Consider the following 20,474-nt stretch of genomic DNA (forward strand, 5'->3'; position numbering starts at 1 on the left):
ATAGTTTACTAATTTAGTAGAAAGAAATACAATTTAGTCTAATTAGCAAAAGGCAAAAAACCAAAATGTAACAAAAATACCATTACAAAATATGAAAATTACAACATATGCCATTTTCAGTATTTAGTTTTAAACCAAAATTGAAAAACGACATCAAGCCAAAACTGAACCAAAACGACATCAACCGAAACCAAAATTGAATCACAACCCTTTCGCGCGACGTTTCAACTTCACCTCCAGAAACCTCTGCAACTTCACCTCCAGAAACCTCCAGGACCACCAGCGATCATCGAAGACCACCAACCCATTCGTGCGACCATCATCGAAGACCACCAACGATCGAAGCCGATTCTTCATTCTCTCTTTCAGCAGTTCCAACCTATTCCCCCAAAATCTGAAACGGCGACCAGCGACGGCGGCGACGAAGCGGCGACTAGCGACGACGATTGAAGGGTTTAGCACTCTCTTGGGGAAAAAATCGTAAGAAAATGACCCCTAACACAAATTTGCGTTCGATTTTAGGGTTATGAAATTTTACTTCTGTTCATTCTTCATTCTGCAATGTAGTTTAGGTTTTGGGTTTAGTTTTGGTTTGAAAACCTCTAAAAACCGAAAAATCACAAAAGAAAGAAAAAGAGCATCAAAATTTTTTGAACAAAGCAAGCTGCATTGTAGTTTCGCTAAATTATTTATACTTCTTTCCATTTCACGTCATGTTGTTCTGTAGTTTCTGTTATGTTTTGTATTTCTTGTTTTGGCTATGCTGATCTTTCAATTTCATGTCAAGTTGATGCATATTTCTGGTATATTCTGTTTTTGCATTGCAGTTTCTACCACAAACTGCATTGCAGTTTCTGTCTTCTTGAATGTTGCTCATTTCACGCCATGTTCTTCTGTAGTTTCTGTTATGTTTTGCAGTTCTTGTTTTGGCTATGCTATTCTTTCAATTTCATGTCAAGTTGATGCATATTTTCTGGTGTATTCTCTTTTTGCATTTTAGTGAAAGACAAACTGCATTGCAGTTTCTACCACAAATCTGCATTGCAGCTTCTTGAATGTTGCTCATTTCACGCCATGTTCTTGTAGTTTCTGTTATGTTTTGCGTTCTTGTTTTGGCTATGCTCTTCTTTCAATTTCATGTCAAGTTGATGCATATTTTCTGTGTATTCTCTTTTTGCATTTTAGTGAAAGACAAACGCATTGCGCTCACAAATGGCACAAGAAATGTCAAAGCGGAAAGCTCAAAACCAACCAAGCGAAGATTCAAAATGATGGCTCAAAAGAGTAAACCAAAGACAAAGTCAAAGCATATGATCGAAAGCAAAGCACCCGGACTATGTCAATTTTGCAATTGCTTTCATCATTACGGATGTAGACAAGCTCAATGAAAGGCAAGCTTCTCAAGAACACCCCATTTTGGAACTTGATTGAGGTGTTTGCGATTGACATGAATAACATGAATAAGTCGGACCTTGACTAGTGCTCAAGAAGTTTGATCCGGATTCCTTCAACTTTCATTCAAGTCACGCAATGAGTGATTCTATATGAAGGAAAATTTTGTCAATGATAAGTACACTTCTACCTTGCATTTTAAAAATAAGTGAAAGACAAACAAACCACCTAGCATTGGAAAGTATTTGAGCAAATCTAGACACACTTTCATGCTATTCTTGCCTACATGAATGAATCAGCAAAAGCAAAAGCAAAGAGGGTGGAGAAGGCTCTATATATAACATGGCTTATGCAGAGTTTTAGGCAATGCAGTTTCCTTTAGTTCAATGTTGCTCATTTCAACCTAATTTATGTATCTTTCAATTTCATGTTTATGTTTTGCAGTTCTTGTTTTGGCTATGCTCTTCTTTCAATTTCATGTCAAGTTGATGCATATTTTCTGGTGTATTCTCTTTTTTGCATTTTAGTGAAAGACAAAGCGCATTGCAGTTTCTACCACAAACTGCATTGAGTTTCTGCTTCTTGAATGTTTCTCATTTCACCCCATGTTCTTCTGTAGTTTCTGTTATGTTTTGCAGTTCTTGTTTTGGCTATGCTGATCTTTCAATTTCATGTCAAGTTGATGCATATTTTCTAGGTGTATTCTCTTTTTTGCATTTTAGTGAAAGACAAACTGCATTGCAGTTTCTGTGCTTCTTGAATGTTGCTCATTTCACGCCATGTTCTTCTGTAGTTTCTGTTTTATGATATATCTTGTTTTTGAACTGTGCAGTTTCTACTGTGTGAGAGGACAAACATAATACAACCAATCCTGGGCAAGGAGAAAGAAACTCCTGCCATTCTTAAATGGAGTCTTGTGGAACTCCACACAAGATTCAACCAAATAAAGGACTTGAATGACATCGAGGTATGCAATTTATCGCATGTTCTACTTTAATGTATCTTGAATGTGAATCCATGCTAAATCATTCTCATTGTACAGGGTATTTTTAAAACTCCTAAAAAGCGAAAAACTACCAGGGAAGAGGAAGACACTGTTGACAAGGTAATTAAAATCTGTATACAGTGCATTGCAGTTTGTATTGCAGTTTGTATTTTATCCAATGCAGTTTTTGAATCATTCAATCTCATTGTACAGGGTATTTTGAAAGCATATAAAAGGAGAAAAACTACTAGAGAAGAGGGAGTCCCTCTTGACAAGGTATAAGAATCTCTAAACAAAGAATTATGCATTGCGGTTTCCATTTCCTCCAATGCAGTGCAGTTTCTAATTAGTTTCCGTTCAATATGCAGAAAAAAGAAAAAGAAGATGAAGGACAACAAAGAGAAGCAGAGGAAGCAGAAGACCAAGGAAAACCTGATAATGCTGATCAAACTCCAGAATTAAAAGAGGATGGAAAGAAGAAAATGTTTGAGAATGAAGCTGGAAATGAACCTCTTGCAATTCAAGACCTCTTGGTGAAGTCCATGACAGACCAAATCAACTGTCGCCAACGTCAAGATCCTACCTTCATTTGCCCAGAAAGATTACAACTGTGGAAGGATGAAATAAATGAAGACAGTGAGAAGAAAATGAAGGAATTGTGGGATATAATTATCCAAGGAGAAAAGAGATCAAAGGAGTTGGAAGCGAAGTTGGCAACATACGTAGAGAAATTAGATAATGAAGAATATTTGACTGCCACCATGACAGTGGAATCTACAGATTCAGCTTCAGGAAATACAAAATCTAAAAAGGAGGATTGCAGAATTGGAAGGCAAGGAAACTTGTATTGACAAGGAGAAGATTGCCAAGAAAAAGGAGATTGAAGAAAAGTACAAGGTAGAAATTGAAAGCTTGTTCTCAGACCCAACAGTCTTTGAAATGGAGATGGATCTGCCTACAACACAACCAACACAACCAGTTGAAGAGCAAGAAGAAGAAGAGGAAGAGAAAGAAGAAGACAAGAAAGAAGAAGAGAAGCAACAAGAAGAGAAAGAAGAAGAGAAGAAGCAAGATGCTCCAAAACCTGATGTTCCTTCAAGAGTACTAAGGCTGAAGAATAGAGAAAGAAAGAGGTTTCAAGCATCTTGCTATGTGTACTGAAAAAAATAAGAAACCAAAAAAGAAGGCAAAAAAGGATGATGAAGAACTACCACAATTCAAGATTATCTCTTCCGAGGAGCAATCAACACAAGAGGATCCTCAAAATCGAAGGTGGTATGCGATTCTGCGATTCAAGCTGCTTTTTTTTGCATTGCAGCAAATAGAAATCGCATTGCGCTTTCTGAAGCGCATTGCAGTTTCTGTTTTATCAAATGTAGTTTCTAATTAGTTTCCTTTCAATCTGCAGTTAACACAAGAGGCATCTCAGCCCGATGCCACAAATCCAATTCCTGATCCCCCAAAAGGAACGAGCCTTCATGATTCAATACCTGTAGGTATGCAAGAATCAAATGATGAAGATGAAGGAAAAAAAAAGCCAACAAAGAAAAAACTAGGATGGGGTCAAAAGAGGGTTTGGCAGAAAATTCCAAAGGAGGACAGGGACAGAATTCAAGAATACTACTTAAGTACTCAACCTAGGTAATATCTCTATTCCAAAAGAACAACTCTTTCATCTTTTAATTACAATAAACTAAAACTAATCTTGTGAATTTCATGTATTCGAATCCGCAGTGATAGCTTTTGGGCAGGACTCGATAATGAGAAAGTGACAAACCATGATATCAAAGATATTGTATGGGACCTGGAACTGTCACAAAACGTAAGTATAAAATACTAATTCTATAACACACACTGCACTGCATTTTTTATTTGTGCTACCTATATTACCCGTTAATAATTCCATTTTTCTCCAATCAATGTGAAACAGGTTATTGAGGCCTATATCCAAATAGAGGAGGAGAAAATAGGGCCCATGCAGACAGATAGTCCACAGTACATGTCTACATGGACTTGGGTAAGAATTATTTTGAAAATTCAAAGTTGTTTAAACAGACACGGCACTGCAGTTTTCGAAAAATATATACTAACAAATTGCCATTCAATGATGGCAGGCTTACATGCAAACCTTTCTAGAACCAAATTGGCATAGGGCCCTGTATGAACACTTACTTGAAAAACTCGGGAAATGCAATGTTCTCTTCTTCCCGATCATTTCAAGTTCTGAGTTCCACTTTACACTTCTCACATTTCACAAAATGGAACGAAAGTGGAGACACTACAATCCACTTAGATCGTTGGGATCTAGAAAAGAAGAAAAGTGTATTGACATTGCTCAAAATTTTGTAAGTGGAATGAAACTGTCTTAATTTCTCAAAGCACATACACAAACAGAATGCAGTTTACGTATTATCATCGCTTAATTTCAGACCAAAACCATAATATGCAATGCACTGATTACCATTTCTTTTTCTCTTTTTTTCTTCTTCTTTAAACAGGTTAATATTGTGGAAGGGTGGCTAGAATATATCAGACCACAAGCACAAGAGTTCTTAGAAACTAAAACAATACCAAAACTTGTGAAGCAAAAAGAAGGCCCCCCTACACCTGCACAGGTTGATTTGTCCCCAAATGAAGAACTCACTCTAAATTGGATTCTGCAAAATCCATATCAGTTTCCATTTGAGGATGACACAGAATGTGCTCAACAAAATTCGTCTTCGTAAGAATTGTGTCTACTCAACCATTCATTACAATTTGAAATCATTCAAAACCAAAAGCTAATCTCGTATTCATTTGCAGGTTGGATTGCGGCATGTTCGTCATGTTCTACATGGATAAAATAGCACAAGGACAGCCCATTCCAAAAAATGTGGACAAGAATTTCATGAATGAATATCGAGCACAATATGTCACAAAACTCCTACACCACAAACACTGTGTAATTAATCGTCTCTAGTGATTTGCCTTTCGTTAACTCAAGACAATATGTATCTTAATTCTTGTGGATGTTTGTAAATATTTCTAGTTATGGTATATAAGAACATATTTCCTATACATATAAACTGTAATATAATCTTGGAACAGGATGCAACAAAACGAAAGGAAACAACAAACTGCAGTGCGTTTAAGTCTCGAACAATTATTCTGAAAATTATTGTGAAATTGAAATATCGAACAAGAAATCGCTTGCGTTTCAAAATCTGCACTTTCGAAAGGTAAAGGCATAATCAAAGTACTAAAACTAATATCAAAACACATTTAAGTAGGTCAGCAGTTGTAACATTCCAATATACTTGCAAAATTATTCGAAATTGAAATATCGAACAAGAAAGCTGCATAGTCAAAATCTGCACTGCTGTTCGAAAGGTAAAGGCATAATCAAAGTACTAAAACTAATATCAAAACACATTTAAGTAGGTCAGCAGTTGTAACATTCCAATATACTTGCAAAAATTATTCTGAAATTGAAATATCGAACAAGAAACTGCGCTTTAGTCTCGAACAAAAGCTATACTGCAGTTTACGGTCAAAATCTGCACTGCTGCTCAAAAGGTAAAGGCATAATCAAAGTACTAAAACTAATATCAAATCACAACATAGACTAGCAAAAAGTATTCTGAAATTGAATTATGGGACAAGTTCTGTTCAAAATCTGCAACAAATAAACAGCTGCGGTGCGGTTTCAAACAAAATCTGCTCAAATCTGAAAACAAGCATTCAATGGCAGTCAAAAACGAATATCCACTCATGAAACAATTGTATAATTTTCATTAACTTCAAAAAACAATCATAATATCCAATTAGAAGCTGTGTAGCCAATTAAAAGCAACTAAAACTGCAATGCAGAAACTGACTATACATTCACTAAACCATATCTAACGTAAGCAATCGTCAACTGAGAAGGAATGTTCATATCACAGCCTTGCAAGTCTTCCTATTATGCCCAGTAACACTACACCGACTGCATTTCAATGGCCTTTTAAATTCACCAAAAGCTTTGATCCTCTTTGTTGGTGGTCTTCCGGCTGGCCTCTTTGTAATTGGCGGAAGCACAAATCCAGCTGCAAAACTGTTGCTGCCCAAGCCTTTCCCAATATCTGGAATAGGAAAAATAGGACTCTCATAGGCTTTTCGAAAGAAGTCAGTCCTATAGTAACACTCCACGTAATCATAAATTGAATCTTTCTTTGCTAGAATTGCAGCTACCGCATGCGTGCAAGGAAACCCGTCAATTTGCCAAAGACGGCAAGAACAAGTCCTTTGCTCAAGATCAACCATCACAGAATAATCAGCAAATACTTCAAAAACAGTGAAACTAGAACGACGAACTACCCAAGTCCTACCGGCCTCCGCATTTTCCCACAATCTAGTTTCCATCTCCGGACACAAAATTGTTGTCCACTTCTCCGCTTCAATTCGTCGTTGAGAATTCAATACCATCAATTTCTGTCGAATCCCTTCTATCAAAGGTAGCACCGGCAAATCTCGAAACACACCAACCCAATTATTAAATGACTCCGCTAAACTATTTGCCATCTCCCCATACCGCATTCCTTTGAAATATGCGTTCGCATAGTGATCTCTAGACAAATCAGATATAAATGTCTTCACTTTCGAACTCCCAACAATCACCAACTCCTCCATTGCTACCGTAAACTCTTCCTCTGTAACAGTATATGCGCACCTACTAAATAAATTGATAACACGATCCTGGAGCAATTTCCCATAACCTGACTTCGGGTACTTCGATATCAAATTCTGTTTGAGGTGATAGTAACAGTAAGAATGAGGCCATCCAGGAAACACAAACCCCGTTGCATTTAACAAACCTTGATTGCGATCCGAAAAAAAGGTCACCACTCTCCCCATCGGTAGCAAAATAGAAGCCAAATGTTGAAGAAACCAAGTCCAATTCTCCTCTGTCTCAGAATCAACAACTCCAAAAGCTAGAGGATAAAACCCTGCAAAACAAAACCAAGAGCACAAGTATAAGCAAAAAAGGGAAATTGCAGTGCAGTTTTTGAAAACAAATCTGCTCAAATTTGAAAGGAAACCAAAAGGCAAATCCATGATCCAAGTACTAAAACTAAATTTAAAACACATTTAAGTTCATGAGCAGTTGCAACATTCCCACAGACATAAAAAAATTACTAAGAAAATCGAATTATGAAACAAGAAACTGCAATGCAGTTTCTGCTAAAAAATTGCAACAAATGGAATCTGCAATACATTACAGTAACCATACCTTGATTTCCATTCTTTCCGGAAGCACAGAGAAGCTGCCCCTTGTACTTGCTCTTCAAAAACGTAGCATCAACGAACAACAAGGGTATGCAATATTGAAATCCAGCAATGCAACCGCCAAACGACACAAAAAACGTCTAAAGCGATTAATTCCAGCTTCACATTCAAGAGTGCAGAGAGAACCAGGGTTAGTTTCCTTTACGGCGTCCGCATACCACACTAACTCGTTGAAGGACTTCGACTCATCACCGTGAACGTTCAATTTAGCTAACTCTTTGCCAAACCATGCATGGTAGTATGAAATGTCTATACCATAATAATCTTTGAACTCGTGTATAATCTCAACTGGCTTCAGCTCTGGTTTTGCACGAATTCTGTCCACAATGAGGGAGGACACCACACGAGACTTCATCATCTTACTCTTTGATTCCCGTATCCGACCCACACATGTATGCACATTATTTAATGTCCGAATTACAAAACAGCCAGTAGCTTCACAACGAGAAGCATAAACACGCCAGCTACAACCCTCCAATTTCTTATTCGAACAAATAGCAACCACCCGCTTCTTGTCATTGCCGGCATATAAAAAATTAAATCCTACTTCAAGAGCGTACTTGCACAATTTCAAACGGAACTCCTCTGCACCACCGTCAAACTTCTGCCCTACATGATGTATGTACGTCTCCCACTCATTCGACAACAAAGGCTTAGCACTTGCTCTCTTCGACCTGCCCAAAAATTCATTTCTGTCTTCGACAGTACTAGAACACGACGACTCGCCCTTTTCACATGCTATCAACTCCTTATTTGCACAAAAATCACCACTATATTCACTGCTCCCGCATAAATCCTTCACTAAAATATCAACACTCTTCTCATTTGATACAAACAAAAATGACCTCATCATGTCCAAATCGCTATCCGTTTCTAGAAAACAACTCGGATAACTGGGCAGCGAATACCGTAACGTAAAACAACCCAACTGCAAACCCTTAAACCTTAGACACAAAGTCTTCAAAATATCAACCATGGATGACTCTGATGAAACTGAAAACATAATGGTTTCCGACTTATATGTGCACTTGGCAATGACACACACCTCCATTAGCCTTGAAAATGCAAACAAAACAACAAACAAAAACAGAAAACAATTTAAATCAGTAAATAATGTACATGAGCAGTTGTAAAATTCCAATAGACTTCCAAATATTAGTCCGAAATCGAATTATGAAACAAGAAACTGCAATGCGGTTTCTGCCAAAGTACTAAAACTAATATCAAAACACATTTAAGTAGGTCAGCAGTTGTAACATTCCAATATACTTGCAAAAATTATTCTGAAATTGAATTATCGAACAAGAAACTGCGCTGCAGTTTCTGGTCTCGAACAAGAAACTAGCAGATGTAATTTATGTAGAAAATCAAAACAAAAATTATTCGAATAGAAACCAAAAACCACGATAAAAGTACATAATCAAAGTACTAAAACTAAATTCAAATCACATCATACAAGTTGAATACATAATCAAAACAGAATAGTTCTAAAGTACTCATACCTCAAAACTTAGGACTGCCAAAAATCTCCACAACCAAACAGGCTTAAAATCAAATATGATCACGAAGCGAAGAATATAGGGTTTAGCATTGAACGCCACAAGATCGCGCCGCAAAATCGAGCCACAAAACTGAGCTCGAAATACCCGAACTAAAGAGAACAAAATCACCCAAAGCGGCGGTCATTCGATGAAAATCGAGCGTAGCGAGAAAAAGGAAGACAGAAAAACGAAGAAAATAAAAGCAAAACCTACAAGAAAATTGAGCTCCAATGGCGAACCCAGCTCGAAACGAAGAAGAAAACGAACGAAAGAGAAGAACTCGCGCGTCGTTTAAACGTTGAGAGGCAAAAGCGTCATTTAATTTGTAGGTTTACAGATGGGCCAGGCTTTTTAAGAGAAAAGGGTAGAATTGTCTTTTTATTTGACATTTTAAGCTGGCCCAACGAATCTGGGCCAGCCTTGGGCCTAATCTAAAATAGCTATTTTTTATTGAGTATTAAAACCCAAACTAAAATACCTAATATCTCACTTCCTAATTAGTAAACTTAATTATGTCTAATACCTAATTTTCCTTAAATATAAAGCCTCGATTGAACGGAGAAATTGATTTACACCCAAATTACAATGAATTTTATACCCAGTTTCAAAATTATCCGAAATGACGCATTTGCTTGTCCACTCTAAACATGTGTAACTGGATGAACAATCGTTAAAGAAAGAGCCATGAAGGGCGAAACAGAGAAGGCCCTTCGGAAAGAAAAAGGAAATGAGATTTCGTCTTTCCCTGTCCCTTCATTCTTTCCTTTTAATCCCTACCACTTTCTTTACTTTACTATTTTTATCCTTCCTCTCTACAGTAAACTTTGGCCGGGCATTGGCATGACCCCCCTGAGCAGACTCGCTACACCTCGCGTCAAAACCCGGTCCAACAGCCCAAACCAAACCTTTGGGTTGGTTTGGGTACTTGTTTTGGTCGCCTAAACCAGCGTCTTCTTTTTCTTCTCCCCATATGTCGGACTCAAGATCCCACATTAGAAAAATAGTATATCATAGAGTGGTTTAAGAGCTCATGAGCACCCTTCCCTTACAAGTCGGTTTTCAAGGGCAAGTTTTACCTATGGGTTCTAAACATTTGGTATTAGAGCCAGGTTTCACCATGCAACTGGGCCCAAATTCACGGAAGGGGTGACCTATGGGCTAGATTAAAATGATCGGTGTTATGTATGAGCATGATATTGAGTCATTGAATACTGATAGGTGAGTGAAGCTGCCTCAAAGGAAGGAAAGGGCTACCATTGGGTCAATGTCGATAGAGTGGGCCAACGAGGACATTGGGAATGGAAGTGTGGTGGCATGTTAGGACTCAAGATCTCACACTGGAAAAATAGCATATTCTAAAGTGGTTTTAGAGCTCATGGGCACCCTTCTCTTACAAGCCGGTTTTTAGGGGCAAGTTCTACCCATGGGTTTTTAACACCATATCTCATCCTACTTCTGCCACTTTCCATCTCTCCCTCTCTATTTTTATTTCTTTTTTCCTTCTTCTCTCCCATTCTCTTTCATTCTTTTCCTCCTCGTTCCTCACTCAGTCAGTCTCTAAATTTTTTTTTTCCCTCTTTTCTCACTTTTGCGTCTTCTCCCATCTCTCTCTTTTTTCTATTTTTTCCCACTCTCCCTCTCTTATCTTCTTCTTCTCCTTCTTCTTTTTCCGCTGTCTACGTCTTCTTCTCTCTCCTGTCTCAGTCTTCTTTGTTTGTTTATTATTTTTTTTCCCTTCTTCTTGCTCTCTCTATCTATCTCATTTTTCTAGTTTTTCTTCGGCCTAAACCCGAAATTGAACCAAAAAAATATGAGAATTCCAATTAGAGATGCAGGCTTCAAAGAGACATAAAAGATTTGCTAAAATAGAAATGAAACAAATTGAACTAGTTCAACCATACCAGTCTCTACTGTAGGTTGGCTGAGGCAAAGGCTTGGAGGGTCAATTCAGTGGATCTTAAGCCAGGGGGTAGGCTACCGCCTACCCAAAAATATTTCACTAAAAACAAAACCTATATATAAGCTATGTAATTGATATCCATTCCATGTGTTCGTATACACTCTTGCCTACCCAATCCATATAAAACCCACGGCTAAGCCCACTCAAACTTTAAAACTGAAAAAATTATAACCAGACCCATGTTATGAATGGCCCAATCAAACTTTAATAAAAGAAAGAATATAACTTAAGCAGCCAAATAGTGGGCATGCGGTGCAATTCGAGCAGTCGGAGAGCTTCTTCTCAACGCAAGTCTTGGTGTGCTGTGCAATCGTGGACACTGGACAACCTCTTCTCTTCTCTTCTCATATACAAGGAAACAAGTATTCTTCTTAATCCCTTCTCTTTAATTATCTTCTTCTATTGGGTTATTCCGAAAATAAATGTATGCATCTTAGTTTTAATTTTAATTTGAAATTGAGTTTTCTAGGGTTTAATTAGGAATGAAATATAATTTGGGGATTTTGTTGAAATTAATTAGGTCTTTGATTTTAAGAATTTTGTTGAGATGTTTGATTTGATGTTGGCATTGTTGAGATGTTTGATTTGTTGTTGGTGTGTTAATGTTTGACTAAATTCATTGACACATCGTTCTTGTCAACAAAAAGATTTTATTATAGTTGAACATTACTATCGCATTGATGTATTTAATGATGTGATAGATTGCATGTTGAGGGAGTTAAATGACAGATTTCCAGAGCAAACAGTTGAACTTCTTATTCTTAACTCAGCATTGGATCCTCGTAATGCCTTCAAATCATTCAATATTGGGCATCTATGTGAACTTGCTGAGAAATTCTATCATGTTGATTTCAGTCCAAGTGACTTAAAGGGTTTGTAAATTGAGTTGAGGTATTTTCAAAATGATATGCATCGCCTTCCCTGCAAATTGGACACTCATTGGACACTCATTGCCTTTTATACACCAACCCTAGCTCGCGGAGCAGACAGTGTTGTTGAATCAGTTCAGTTTTCCTGATTCATGGTTTTGTATAGCCTTTGTGTCCATTAGAATCCGCAATCTCTAATTTGAGTTCTCATATGTTTTCCAGTCAAATTGGACACTCCTAGCTTTTGATCTTGCCAACCCTAGCTCACAAAGCAGTGTGTTGTTGAATCGGTTCATTTTTTGATTCATGGTTTCTTGCAGATCTTTTGTGTCCATTAGAATCCTCAATCTCTAATTTGAATTCTCATACTTTTGCCAGTCAAATTGGAACCTCCTTGCCTTTGATAATGGCAACCTCTAGCTCAAGGAATGACATGTGTTGTTGAATCGGTTCATTTTCCTGATTCATGGTTTTGTCATCTTTTGTGTCCATTAGAATCCTCAATCTCTAATTTGAGTTCTCATATGTTTTCTAGTCAAATTGGACACTCATAGCTTTTGATCTAGCCAACCCTAGCTCACGGGACAGACATGTGTTGTTGAATTGGTTCAGTTTTTTTGATTCATGGTTTCGCAGATCTTTTGTGTCCATTAGAAGCCTCAATCTCTAATTTGAATTCTATACCTTTCTCAGTGTTGTTGAATCAAATTGGACTCTCCTTGCCTTTTAATAGCTAACCCTAGCTCATGTGGAGCAGACATGTGTTGTTGAATCGGTTCAGTTTTTTGATTAGAATCATCTCTAATTTGAGTTTTGCAGATCTTTTGTGTCCATTAGAATCCTCAATCTCTAATTTGAGTTCTCATACGTTTTCTAGTCAAATTGGACACTCCTAGCTTTTGATCTAGCCAACCCTAGCTCACCCAGACAGTGTTGTTGAATCGGTTCAGTTTTTTTGATTCATGGTTTAGCAGATCTTTTGTGTCCATTAGAAGCAATCTCTAATTTGAATTCTCATACATTTTCCAGTCAAATTGGACACTCCTTTGCCTTTTATACAGCCAACTAGCTCACGGAATGCAGGTGTTGTTGAATCGGTTCGAGTTTTTGATTCATGGTTTGGCAGAGCCTTTTTGTCCATTAGAATCCTCAATCTCTAATTTGAGTTCTCATATGTTTTCCAATCAAATTGGACACTCCTAGCTTTTGATCTAGCCAACCCTAGCTCACGGAACAGAAAGATGTTGTTGAATCGGTTCAATTTGTTTGATTCATGGTTTTGAGATCTTTTGTGTCCATTAGAAGCCGCAATTTCTGATTTGAATTCTCATACTTTTTCAGTCAAATTGGCTCTCCTTGCCTTTTATAACCCGACTTGTGGAACAGACAAGTGTTGTTGAATCGGTTCAGTTTTCTTGATTCATAGTTTTGCAGATCTTTTGTGTCCATTAGAATCCTCAATCTCTAATTTGAGTTCTCATATGTTTTCCAGTCAAATTGGACACTCCTAGCTTTTGATCTAGCCAACCCTAGCTCACGGAACAGACATGTGTTGTTGAATCAGTTCAATTTTTTTGATTCATGGTTTTGCAGATCTTTTGTGTCCATTAGAATCCTCAATCTCTAATTTGAATTCTCATAGTTTTGCCAGTCAAATTGGAACCTCCTGCCTTTGATAATGCCAACCTAGCTCACGGAATGAAACAGTGTTGTTGAATCAGTTCATTTTTTGATTCATAATTTTGCAGATCTTTTGCGTCATTAGAATCTTCAATCTCTGATTTGAATTCTCATACTTTTGCCAATTAAATTGGACACTTCTAGCTTTGATCTAGCAAACCTAGCTCACGGAATGCAGACATGTGTTGTTGAATCGGTTCAGTTTTTTTGATTCATGTTTTTGCAGATCTTTTTTGTCCATTAGAATCCTCAATCTCTAATTTGAATGCTCATAATTTTTCAAATCAAGTTGGACACTCCTTGCCGCTGATCTAGATAACCATAGCTCACGGAATACAGGTGTTGTTGAATCAGTTCAATTTTTTTGATTCATAATTTTGCAGATCTTTTGTTCATTAGAATCCTCAATCTCTAATTTGAATTCTCATACTTTTTCCAATTAAATTGGACACTTCTAGGCTTTGATCTAGCCAACCCTAGCTCACGGAACAGACAGGTGTTGTTGAATCAGTTCAATTTTTTTGATTCATGTTTTTGCAGATCTTTTGTGTCCATTAGAATCCTCAATCTCTAATTTGAATGCTCATACTTTTTCCAGTCAAATTGGACACTCCTTGCCGCTGATCTAGCCAACCCTAGCTCACGGAACAGACAGGTGATGTTGAATCAGTTCAGTTTTTTTCATTCATGATTTCGCAGACCTTTTGGGTTCATTAGAATCCCCAATCTCTAATTTGAATTCTCAAAATTTTCCAATCAAATTGGACACTTCTAGGCTTTGATCTAGCCAACCCTAGCTCACGGAACAGACAGGTGTTGTTGAATCAGATTCAATTTTTTGATTCATGTTTTTGCAGATCTTTTGTATCCATTAGAATCCTCAATCTCTAATTTGAATGCTCATACTTTTTCCAATCAAATTGGACACTCCTTGCTGATCTAGCCAACCCTAGCTCACGGAGACATGTGATGTTGAATCGATTTTTTTGATTCATGATTTCGCAGACTTTTGGGTTCATTAGAATCCCCAATCTCTAATTTGAATTCTCATAATTTTCCAATCAAATTGGACACTTCTAGGCTTTGATCTAGCCAACCCTAGCTCACGGAAATGGTGTAGTGTTCTTGAATGATTTTTTTTTGATTCATGATTTCGTAGATCTTTTGTGTTCATTAGAATCCTCAATCTCTGATTTGAATTCTCATACTTTTGCCAATTAAATTGGACACTTCTAGGCTTTGATCTAGCCAACCCTAGCTCACGGAACAGACATGGTGTTGTTGAATCAGTTCAATTTTTTTGATTCATGTTTTTGCAGATCTTTTGTGTCCATTAGAATCCTCAATCTCTAATTTGAATGCTCATACTTTTTCCAATCAAATTGGACACTCCTTGCCGCTGATCTAGCCAACCCTAGCTCACGGAACAAACAGGTGATGTTGAATCAGATTCGATTTTTTTGATTCATGATTTCGCAGATCTTTTGGGTTCATTAGAATCCCCAATCTCTAATTTGAATTCTCATAATTTTGCCAATCAAATTGGACACTTCTAGGCTTTGATCTAGCCAACCCTAGCTCACGGAATGCAGGCGGTGTTGTTGAATCGAGCTTCGATTTTTGATTCATGATTTCGCAGATCTTTTGTGTTCATTAGAATCCTCAATCTCTAATTTGAATTCTCATACTTTTGCCAATCAAATTGGACACTTCTAGGCTTTGATCTAGCCAACCCTAGCTCACCCAATGCAGACAGGTGTTTTTGAATCGATTCAGTTTTTTGATTCATGTTTTTTCAGATCTTTTGTGTCCATTAGAATCCTCAATCTCTAATTTGAATGCTCACAATTTTTCCAATCAAATTGGACACTCCTTGCAGCAGATCTAGATAACCCTAACTCACGGAATAAGCGGTGTTGTTGAATCAGATTCAGTTTTTTTGATTCGTAATTTTGCAGATCTTTTGCGTTCATTAGAATCCTCTATCTCTGAATTTGAATTCTCATACTTTTTCCAATTAAATTGGACACTTCTAGGCTTTGATCTGGCCAACCCTAGGTCACGGAATCAGACAGGTGTTGTTGAATCAGTTCAGTTTTTTTGATTAATGTTTTTGCAGATCTTTTGTATCCATTAGAATCCTCAATCTCTAATTTGAATGGTCATACTTTTTCCAATCAAATTGGACACTCCTTGCCGCTTTGATCTAGCCAACCCTAGCTCACGGAACAGATAGGTGATGTTGAATCAGTTCAGTTTTTTTGATTCATGATTTCGCAGATCTTTTGTGTTCATTATAATCCTCAATCTCTAATTTGAATTCTCATACTTTTGCCTATCAAATTGGACACTTCTAGGCTTTGATCTAGCCAACCCTAGCTCACGGAAGCGAGGCGGTGTTGTTGAATCGATTCGTTTTTTTGATTCATGATTTCGCAGATCTTTTGTGTTCATTAGAATCCTCAATCTCTAATTTGAATTCTCATACTTTTGCCAATCAAATTGGACACTTCTAAGCTTTGATCTAGCCAACCCTAGCTCACGGAACAGACAGGTGTTGTTGAATCAGTTCAGTTTTTTTGATTCATGATTTCGCAGATCTTTTGTGTTCATTAGAATCCTCAATCTCTAATTTGAATTCTCATACTTTTGCCAATTAAATTGGACACTTCTAGGCTTTGATCTAGCCAACCCTAGGTCACGGAACAGACAGTGTTGTTGAATCAGTTCAGTTTTTTTGATTCATGTTTTTGCAGATCTTTTGTATCCATTAGAATCCTCAATCTCTAATTTGAATGATCATACTTTTTCCAATCAAATTGGACACTCCTTGCCGCTTATCTAGCCAACCCTAGCTCACGGAACAGATAGGTGATGTTGAATCAGTTCAGTTTTTTTGATTCATGATTTCGCAGATCTTTTGTGTTCATTATAATCCTCAATCTCTAATTTGAATTCTCATACTTTTGCCTATCAAATTGGACACTTCTAGGCTTTGATCTAGCCAACCCTAGCTCACGGAGCAGACAGGTGTTGTTGAATCAGTTCAGTTTTTTTGATTCATGATTTCGCAGATCTTTTGTGTTCATTAGAATCCTCAATCTCTAATTTGAATTCTCATACTTTTGCCAATCAAATTGGACACTTCTAGGCTTTGATCTAGCCAACCCTAACTCACGGAACAGACAGGTGTAGTGGAATCGATTCGATTTTTGATTCATGATTTCGCAGATCTTTTGTGTTCATTAGAATCCTCAATCTCTAATTTGAATTCTCATACTTTTGCCAATTAAATTGGACACTTCTAAGCTTTGATCCGGCCAACCCTGGTCTCACTGCAGCAGTGTTGTTGAATCGAAAGGTTGAATTTTTTTTGATTCATGTTTTTGCAGATCTTTTGTATCCATTAGAATCCTCAATCTCTAATTTGAATTCTCATACTTTTGCCAATCAAATTGGACACTTCAGGCTTTTGATCTAGCCAACCTAACTCCGCAATGAGGCAGGTGTTGTTGAATCGATTCCAGTTTTTGATTCATGATTTCTATCAGATCTTTTGTGTTTATTAGAATCCTCAATCTCTAATTTGAATTCTCATACTTTTGCCATCAAATTGGACACTTCTAGGCTTTGATCTAAGCCAAACCGCTCACAGAGGCAGTGTTGTTGAATGATTGATTTTTTGATTCATGATTTCACAGATCTTTTGTGTTCATTAGAATCCTCAATCTCTAAGTCGAATTCTCATACTTTTGCCCATCAAATTGGACACTTCCGAGCTTTGATCTAGCCAACCCTAGCTCACGGAACAGATAGGAGATGTTGAATCAGTTCAGTTGAGTTTTTGATTCATGATTTCGCAGATCTTTTGTGTTCATTAGAATTCTCAATCTCTAATTTGAATTCTCATACTTTTGCCAATCAAATTGGATACTCCTAACTTTTTATCTAGCCAACCCTAGCTCAAGGAACAGACAGGTGTTGTTGAATATGATCAGTTTTTTTGATTAATGGTTTTGCAGATCTTTTATGTCCATTAGAATCCTCAATCTCTAATTTGAGTTCTTCTACTTTTTCCAGTCAAATTGGACACTCCTAGCTTTTCATCTAGCCAACCCAAGCTCGCGGAACAGAGCAGGTGTTGTAGAATTGGTTCAGTTTTTTTGATTCAGGGTTTTGTAGATCTTTTTTGTCCATTAGAATCCTCAATCTCTAATTTGAATTCTCATACTTTTGCCAATTAAATTGAACACTTCTAGGCTTTGATCTGGCCAACCCTAGTTCCACCAGAAAAGGCAGGTGTTGTTGAATCGATTCAGTTTTTTTGATTCATGTTTTGCAGTTCTTTTTGTATCCATTAGAATCCTCAATCTCTAATTTGAATGGCATACTTTTCCAATCAAATTGGACACTCCTTACCTTTTGATCTAGCCAACTAAGCTCACGGAACAGATAGGTGATGTTGAATCAGTTCAGTTTTTTTGATTCATGATTTCGCAGATCTTTTGTGTTCATTATAATCCTCAATCTCTAATTTGAATTCTCATACTTTTGCCTATCAAATTGGACACTTCTAGGCTACGATCTAGCCAGCCTTCTAGCTCACAGACAGACGGTGATGTTGAATCAGTTCAGTTTTTTTGATTCATGATTTCGCAGACCTTTTGGGTTCATTAGAATCCCCAATCTCTAATTTGAATTCTCAAAATTTTCCAATCAAATTGGACACTTCTAGGCTTTGATCTAGCCAACCCTAGCTCACGGAGCAGACAGGTGTCTTAAATCGATTCATTTTTGATTCATGATTTCGTAGATCTTTTGTGTTCATTAGAATCCTCAATCTCTGATTTGAATTCTCATACTTTTGCCAATTAAATTGGACACTTCTAGGCTTTGATCTAGCCAACCCTAGCTCACGGAACAGACAGGTGTTGTTGAATCAGTTCAATTTTTTTGATTCATGTTTTTGCAGATCTTTTGTATCCATTAGAATCCTCAATCTCTAATTTGAATGCTCATACTTTTTCCATCAAATTGGACACTCCTTGCCGCTGATCTAGCCAACCCTAGCTCACGGAACAAGCAGTGATGTTGAATCGATTCAGTTTTGATTCATGATTTGCAGATCTTTTTTGGGTTCATTAGAATCCCCAATCTCTAATTTGAATTCTCATAATTTTCCAATCAAATTGGACACTTCTAGGCTTTGATATAGCCAACCCTAGCTCACGGAACAGACAGGTGTTGTTGAATCAGTTCAGTTTTTTTGATTCATGATTTCGCAGATCTTTTGTGTTCATTAGAATCCTCAATCTCTAATTTGAATTCTCATACTTTTGCCTATCAAATTGGACACTTCTAGGCTTTGATCTAGCCAACCCTAGCTCACGGAACATACAGGTGTTTTTGAATCAGTTCAGTTTTTTTGATTCATGTTTTTTCAGATCTTTTGTGTCCATTAGAATCCTCAATCTCTAATTTGAATGCTCACAATTTTTCCAATCAAATTGGAAACTCCTTGCAGCAGATCTAGATAACCCTAGCTCACGGAATAAACAGTGTTGTTGAATCGATTCAGTTTTTGATTCGTAATTTTGCAGATCTTTTGCGTTCATTAGAATCCTCTATCTCTGATTTGAATTCTCATACTTTTTCCAATTAAATTGGACACTTCTAGGCTTTGATCTCGCCAACCCTAGGTCCACGGAAACAGAGCAGTGTTGTTGAATCAGTTCAGTTTTTTTGATTAATGTTTTTGTAGATCTTTTGTATCCATTAGAATCCTCAATCTCTAGTTTGAATGGTCATACTTTTTCCAATCAAATTGGACACTCCTTGCCGCTGATCTAGCCAACCCTAGCTCACGGAACAGATAGGTGATGTTGAATCAGTTCAGTTTTTTGATTCATGATTTCGCAGATCTTTTGTGTTCATTATAATCCTCAATCTCTAATTTGAATTCTCATACTTTTGCCTATCAAATTGGACACTTCGACTTTGATCTAGCCAACCCCAGCTTCGCAGGCGGTCAGTGTTGTTGAATCAGTTAGTTTTTTGATTCAGATTTGCGAGATCTTTTGTGTTCATTAGAATCCTCAATCTCTAATTTGAATTCTCATACTTTTGCCAATCAAATTGGACACTTCTAGGCTTTGATCTAGCCAACCCTAGCTCACGGAGCAGACAGGTGTTGTTGAATCAGTTCAGTTTTTTTGATTCATGATTTCGCAGATCTTTTGTGTTCATTAGAATCCTCAATCTCTAATTTGAATTCTCATACTTTTGCCAATCAAATTGGACACTTCTAGGCTTTGATCTAGCCAACCCTAACTCACGGAACAGACAGGTGTAGTTGAATCAGTTCAGTGTTTTTGATTCATGATTTCGCAGATCTTTTGTGTTCATTAGAATCCTCAATCTCTAATTTAAAATTCTTATACTTTTGCCAATTAAATTGGACATTTCTAGGCACTTGATTGTAAGCTCAGATCACGAGCAGTGGTGTTGTTGAATCGTTTGATTTTTGATTCATGTTTTGCCAGATCTTTTGTATCCATTAGAATCCTCAATCTCGTTTGATTATCATACTTTTTTCAATCCAAATTGGACACTTCTAGAGCTTTGATCTAGCCAACCTAACTCACGGAGCAGACGGTGTTGTTGAATGAGTTGATTTTTGATTCATGATTTGTGAATCTTTTTGTGTTTATTAGAATTCTCAATCCTCTAATTTGAATTCTCCT

At 37.1% G+C, this 20,474-nt stretch overlaps 3 protein-coding genes and 1 pseudogene across 5 annotated transcripts; 2 read left to right on the forward strand and 2 right to left on the reverse strand.

Annotated features, from left to right (window-relative positions):
* The first annotated feature begins 437 nt into the window (after window positions 1–437).
* Window positions 438–3,767, forward strand: LOC148917551 (uncharacterized; annotated as a pseudogene). The gene is made up of 5 exons (XR_016127019.1): window positions 438–480; window positions 2,225–2,359; window positions 2,435–2,497; window positions 2,591–2,653; window positions 2,746–3,767. The product of XR_016127019.1 is annotated as an uncharacterized LOC148917551 (transcript).
* Window positions 3,747–5,421, forward strand: LOC148917552 (uncharacterized). 2 transcript variants are annotated; one of them, XM_089052918.1, is made up of 6 exons: window positions 3,747–4,018; window positions 4,112–4,199; window positions 4,308–4,394; window positions 4,492–4,722; window positions 4,876–5,099; window positions 5,180–5,421. In XM_089052918.1, the coding sequence occupies exons 1-6, from the start codon at window positions 3,876–3,878 to the stop codon at window positions 5,334–5,336; spliced, it is 930 nt and encodes a 309-aa protein (XP_088909044.1). In that variant the 5' UTR covers window positions 3,747–3,875; the 3' UTR covers window positions 5,337–5,421. The 2 variants fall into 2 exon arrangements, with proteins under 2 accessions (XP_088909044.1, XP_088909045.1); XM_089052919.1 differs by having other exon boundaries at window positions 4,112–4,172.
* A 707-nt stretch (window positions 5,422–6,128) lies between these two features.
* On the reverse strand, window positions 6,129–7,753 carry LOC148917553 (uncharacterized). Its single transcript, XM_089052926.1, has 2 exons — window positions 7,626–7,753; window positions 6,129–7,341 (listed from the first exon to the last, which is right to left on the reverse strand). Exon 2 carries the CDS (start codon window positions 7,247–7,249, stop codon window positions 6,290–6,292), a length of 960 nt encoding a protein of 319 aa, XP_088909052.1. The 5' UTR covers window positions 7,250–7,341; window positions 7,626–7,753; the 3' UTR covers window positions 6,129–6,289.
* On the reverse strand, window positions 7,680–9,222 carry LOC148917554 (uncharacterized). The gene is made up of 2 exons (XM_089052471.1): window positions 9,184–9,222; window positions 7,680–8,736 (listed from the first exon to the last, which is right to left on the reverse strand). Exon 2 carries the CDS (start codon window positions 8,730–8,732, stop codon window positions 7,680–7,682), a length of 1,053 nt encoding a protein of 350 aa, XP_088908597.1. The 5' UTR covers window positions 8,733–8,736; window positions 9,184–9,222.
* Window positions 9,223–20,474: the final 11,252 nt, after the last annotated feature.

This window comes from Prunus mume, linkage group LG5 (assembly GCF_029339155.1).
Source record: "Prunus mume cultivar Tortuosa linkage group LG5, ASM2933915v1, whole genome shotgun sequence".
In the NCBI taxonomy this organism is placed as follows: Eukaryota; Viridiplantae; Streptophyta; class Magnoliopsida; order Rosales; family Rosaceae; genus Prunus; species Prunus mume.

Coding starts and splice junctions, on each gene's coding strand:
- LOC148917553 (XM_089052926.1), bottom strand. CDS start 7,249: ATGGGGAGAGTGGTGACCTTTTTTTCGGATCGCAATCAAGGTTTGTTA.
- LOC148917552 (XM_089052918.1), top strand. CDS start 3,876: ATGCAAGAATCAAATGATGAAGATGAAGGAAAAAAAAAGCCAACAAAG. Junction 4,019..4,111: donor TACTTAAGTACTCAACCTAG/GTAATATCTCTA, acceptor TCGAATCCGCAG/TGATAGCTTTTGGGCAGGAC. Junction 5,100..5,179: donor GCTCAACAAAATTCGTCTTC/GTAAGAATTGTG, acceptor ATTCATTTGCAG/GTTGGATTGCGGCATGTTCG.
- LOC148917554 (XM_089052471.1), bottom strand. CDS start 8,732: ATGGAGGTGTGTGTCATTGCCAAGTGCACATATAAGTCGGAAACCATT.